General features: G+C 53.5%; 1 protein-coding gene across 2 annotated transcripts in view; it reads right to left on the reverse strand.

Annotated features, from left to right (window-relative positions):
- The window catches only part of CCNQ (cyclin Q), a 10974-nt gene that overhangs the window by 3650 nt on the left and 2195 nt on the right, over positions 1-5129 (reverse strand). For both annotated transcript variants that reach the window (XM_039866941.1, XM_039866940.1), the window contains exons 2-4: positions 4367-4550; positions 2689-2821; positions 489-716 (exon numbers count right to left, since the gene is read on the reverse strand). In XM_039866941.1, coding sequence (XP_039722875.1) covers positions 489-716; positions 2689-2821; positions 4367-4550 — 545 coding nt within the window. The remainder of the gene's footprint in view (positions 1-488; positions 717-2688; positions 2822-4366; positions 4551-5129) is intronic.

Here is a 5129-nt window from a genome sequence, read left to right on the forward strand (position 1 = left end):
AGAGCACCCCCTATACTTCCAATGTGAGGCCAGATTTATTAACCTCTGATGTCTAACAAGCTCCCACTCAATTTGATAAAAGTGCCTGGCTGAGTTCAGTGGTTGTGAACTGGGGCCGACCCCTATCCTGGGACACTTGACAATGTCTAGAGACATTCTTCGTTGTCATGACTGGTGGGGGGGGGATGCCCCTCGCATTAAATGGGCGGAGGCCAGTGATGCTGCTCAAAATCCTACAGCGTGCCCAGGATGCCCCCACCGCAGAGAATGATCTGGCCCCAAATGTCTGCAGTGCCAAGAAGGAGAACCCCTGCCTTAGATTTAGAAATGACAGGGTATTTTCAAGCTTCAGTATTCTCGGGTAGCCCGCATCTCTCTCCGTGGATAATTGCTACGAAGAAACATGAACACCCGGGTACACAGACTTCTGAAAGTCCTTAAACAAAGGAAAGAGGGACACATGCCAGGGCACTGAGCAGTCACCTCACCTGCCACCACGGCTTCTCGGCCTCGGCCTCGGCGGGCACCTCGACCCCATAGGCCTGCAGGGCCAGGTGGAGCACTGCCACGGCTATGTGCTGAGCCCGGAACCGGAGGCACAGCCCCCCATGGTAGCTGTCCCGCAGCAGGGCCCAGGCAGTGACGGAGATGGGGGTCCGCTGCCAGCTGTAACGATTCAGCCAGTTCTTGAGGGAAATCAGGTAGTGGAGCAGGTACTGCAAAGATACGCCAGTCAGCCAGTTGGCTTTCGGGGCTCCGGGCCCATCATCTGTCTCCTCACTGTGAGACACTGCGGCCCCTCTGTCTGCCAGCCACTCTCCCCCGTCTTGATGTGCATAAAACATAGATCGCACTGAGTCGCCTCCCTGTTCAAACCCTCTAATGGCTCCCTGCGTCACTTAGAAAAAAGCCCCAGTGCCTTCCACTGGCCTCCAAGCCCGGCCTCCCCTCCCTCTCAGCCTCATGTCCCACACCCCACTGCCCTGCCGTGTTTGACCGCACCAGATGCGCTCCACCTCAGGGCCCTGGCACTTTGCTCCCTCTGCCTGAAATCGCCTCCACCTCTGCCCCCGTCCTCACATGCCCATCCATTCTCATTTTCCAGGCCCAGCTCCTGAAACCCGCCTAGGCCACTCTTGATGACCACCCCCATCGAAATCCCTCTCCATCACGTGGCCCTGCTCCGGTCACCATCAGCAATCGCTCTGCCCGTCCCCTTGCCCCACTCAAACATAAGCTCCGGAAAGAGCATCCTCATCTGCAGAACAGAACATGGTGCCCATGTGTCCCGCCTGAGGCTAGGGGCCAGCCGGTGACAGGACGCCTCTTTTCAGGGGGACCAGAGACAGGTGATCGCATTCTGTAGTGGTGCCGATGGCTGTAAACTCTTCATGAATAACCTTCCAGCTGAGCTGTCAGCTCCCGCTCTGGGAAGACGGCTGCTTTGCCCGAACCTCCCACTCGACTGAACACACCGGTGAGCCCGGCTGACATGCGTGAACACACGTGCGTGGGCTTCCAGCACCCTCGTTGGAGGGGATTCACCCGCCACTTTACGCCTGCCCAAACCCGGACGGAAGGGGAAGGCCGAGGCTCGAGGGTCGCACCAGGGCCCGCTCTCCAGACTCAGCTCTGTGACTGCCCCACAGGGCCGGGGCGCGCCTGCCTCGCCTCTGCATGAAGCCGACCGCAATGATAACAATAACACATCTGCTTCGAAATCGCCGCCAGGGGTCTCCAGGAGTAGGGAGGCAGTTTGGAAGGGTGGGGTGGGATTGTAAAAAGGGTAACACGAGGGACCAGTGTGGCGATGGAGTTTTATATCTAACGGGGGTGGTGAATACGTAAAGGCGCACAAGTGATAAAAATAGATCGTATAGCACTAGTGCAGTACAAGTAAAGATCAGGTAACGCCGAGAAGCAGGGGCGCTGCGGCGACACCGACACCCTGACTCCTACCTTGTATTCGTCTTACAAAATGGTTCCACTCGAATGGTTCCATTCGGGGAGACTGGGCGATGTCTCCTCCCCAAATGGGATCTCTGTGTTATTTCCTCCGACTGCTTGTCGATCTATACTTACCTCAGTAAAAATTTCAATTAAAAAGAAACAAAATCCTGGCACAGAGCCCCACGTCGCAATCTGCACCACCACCCCCCCGCGACCCATCCCTCTCTGCAGGCCACCCTTCCAAGGGCCCTAAGGGTTTCATGTGTCCCTTTTGCTGCCGTTTGAAACAGTTCTTCCATCGGGACTTACGTGTTCCTAGCAGTCAAAAATGTGCCACTTCATCTGAGTGACTCGGTTTTTCTCATGGGTTTCTAAGCCCCACTGAGCCGAGGTAAGCTCCGACGCAGAGCAGCAACTGTCAGGGGCAGGGACTCTGACGGGTCACGAAACCAATCCTGTTGCCCTGTGGCTCACTGAGCACACAATCTACATGGGTCACGGAATCTGCAAGGGCTTCAGAGGGTCCCATAGATCCGGGCTTGTGGCCACAGCCAAGCAGGCAAAAAGGCAGAGCCTTAGAAAACTCCGAGAATGGACAGGAGGGGTCACCTGAGCCGGTCACTGTGTGCAGTCAGAAGCCCCAGCGCCCAGCTGTGGCCCTGCTCTCCCTATGTCCCCCAAGTGCAATCAAGGATTGGATGGGTACGCTTTGGGTATAAAGGACAAAGAGGTTCGTACCTTGTGGGGGTGCTGAAAGGAGACTTGGAAACGCAGAACCCTCAGCACGAGGAGCTCACACTGCACAATGCTGTCCCGCAGCGCCCAGAAGTGGGCGTCCAACTCCAGGGGCTCACTGCCCGGGTGAAAGTACCTAGCGGAGAAGTGACAATGGTTACGGCAGCCAGGAAAGTGGCCCTGAGGAGCCCCTGAAGCCACATGATGTCCAGATACAAACCCCAATGTCCTTCTGCCTTAGATTAACACAGTGCCATTCTACTTACATTTTTTATAAATCATTCTTCATCTACATGTGTCATAGACAGGATAAAAAGAGTAACCGATGAAAGAAAGAAGCCAATTTCTAGTTTTAGCTCCGATGGGCTGTCCCAATGGCTCCAGAGGGGCTGGAAGCTCTAGCAGGCCAAGTCGGCTATGCTTCCTGTTACAGTCAGCCTGGCATGGCAATGCCCGCGGCTCTCACTCTGGACCCAAAGAAGGTCTTTAAAGATATCACGGGGATGATGTATTCAGAAGAGTAAATGTATTTCAGCTTTATATTTCTCAGATTATCTTTCCTTCTTTCCAGATCTTTTCTATACTTTTTTACACCGTATACATCCACAGCACTCCCACGTACGCATGATCACCGAGATGTATGAGAAAAGGATTCACACTCAAGTAACCAAAACTCTCTGCCGATGACTCACCCTTCCTAGCTCCTGACTTATTTTCCAATTTCCCACAGAACCCCACCCAGGGGGCCTCCATCTAATTAGCGATCCATACAATATTCCCTTCTGTCGGTCCTCCCTGCTGGGAACCTGGCAATTACGGATGGACTCCAGCCACCCCCCCCCACCACTTCCCTCTCGTGTTTTTCTTAGTCTTTTGGGGTACACCGTGAACCTGTCAAGCTCAGGGGGTGGGGAGTGTTTTTTTCCGCTGCTTGTTTATTAAAAGAGAAACATCCCAAAATAGTTCTCTTTCCTAATGATTAGAGTTCCTGGAAAGGCTATGATGCACTGCCAGTCAGTAACTTTCCATAAATCCCTTTCTCTCAGGCCCACAGGCCTGAGCGCAGCCTGCCCAGCTGGCAGGACCCCTACAGCCTCTCCCAATGGGAACACAGTTGTTGGGCCCAGAGGTGCCGCCCACTGACCACGGTGCCCACAACAGGCCAGAGAGGCTCCTTAGCAACTCTGACTGGGTTTCCCTCACCATCTAAATAAGACGATGGTCCGGCTGGGTCCCTGCCCTTGCCTGCATGACGGGTCGATCTATTGGGCCCCCAGAACCTAACTGGTTCACTCTGTCCTGTCCAAGAGTCCAGATGAATCTTCTTTGACACACGTTTCCAAGATCCCTGTGCTCCAGCCATGCCCCTCGCACACACCGTGACACTGAGGACTCTTAAACCCGCCTCTCTCCCCACTCCATCTGGTCTTTGAGGCTTCCCATAATCTTATCCAAGCTTCTTCCCCCACAGACCCCCTACCCTGGGCTTCTGACACCAGGCTCATTCCCACCTTCGCTGCTCGTGCTTCCAGCCCTGGTTTAAGGCCACCTCGATATTTTCTTCTGAGCTCAACTACTAGCACCTAGAGGGCAGGGCCTAGTGGGATCCTTCTCTGCCCTCCCATTTGGGTAGACACCAGGAAGTCCTCCCAAATGCCTGGGCACAGAAGTGGTTTGTTACCTGTTTGACACGTTGATAATGTCACGAGTACGTAAGTGCTGCTCTTCTACTTTGCCAGCCAAGTAAAGGGAAGACATGGCAACTAAGTAGGGGTCATAGGCATCCAGGTTGATCTCATAGAAGAATTTATGGTAAATGGTACAGGCAGTGGCGATGGGAATGGACTGCATCCCTAGCTTGACACCTGTCAAGAGAAAGCAGGCGAGAGAAATTTCAATCTAGTGATCCTCACTTCCTGCTGAAGTGTGGAGAAAGTGTCTGGGTTAGACCCTTAAGGGTGCACAGCCCAGCTCAGACAAAGAGCTTAGATCCGAGCTGGCAGTGACTGAGGGGCTTAGAGCCAGGCTTCTCAGATTCTAATGGACTAACAAGCCCCTGAGGCTTGGAATCAAATGCTTAAGTAGCTCTTCAGATTCCATTCTTCCATCAAGCCCCCAGGTCACACCCAAGCTACAGATCCGCAGACCGCGCTAGCAAAGCTTCAGACTGCTGAGGTGCTGCTCAGTTAGCACCTGGAGTCTCGGCTTCTGTACAACATCTTGGGAAGAACCACACGCTGTCGTGTATCTGTTTTCACCTTCGCAAGTATTTAACTAGAGATAACTACCGCTTCCATACCTCGCCTAACCAGAATCCTGCCAAGATGACAGGAGTGAAAAAAGGCCTCAGCATCAGACACCGGAAGTCCTGAGGTTACGGTTAAAGATTATACTCAGTACTGGTTTTCTACTATGCAGGTTAGAAAAGGCAAAGAAAAAAAAAA

Source organism: Pteropus medius, unplaced genomic scaffold, assembly GCF_902729225.1.
Source record: "Pteropus medius unplaced genomic scaffold, Ma_sr-lr_union100, whole genome shotgun sequence".
NCBI lineage: Eukaryota > Metazoa > Chordata > Mammalia > Chiroptera > Pteropodidae > Pteropus > Pteropus medius.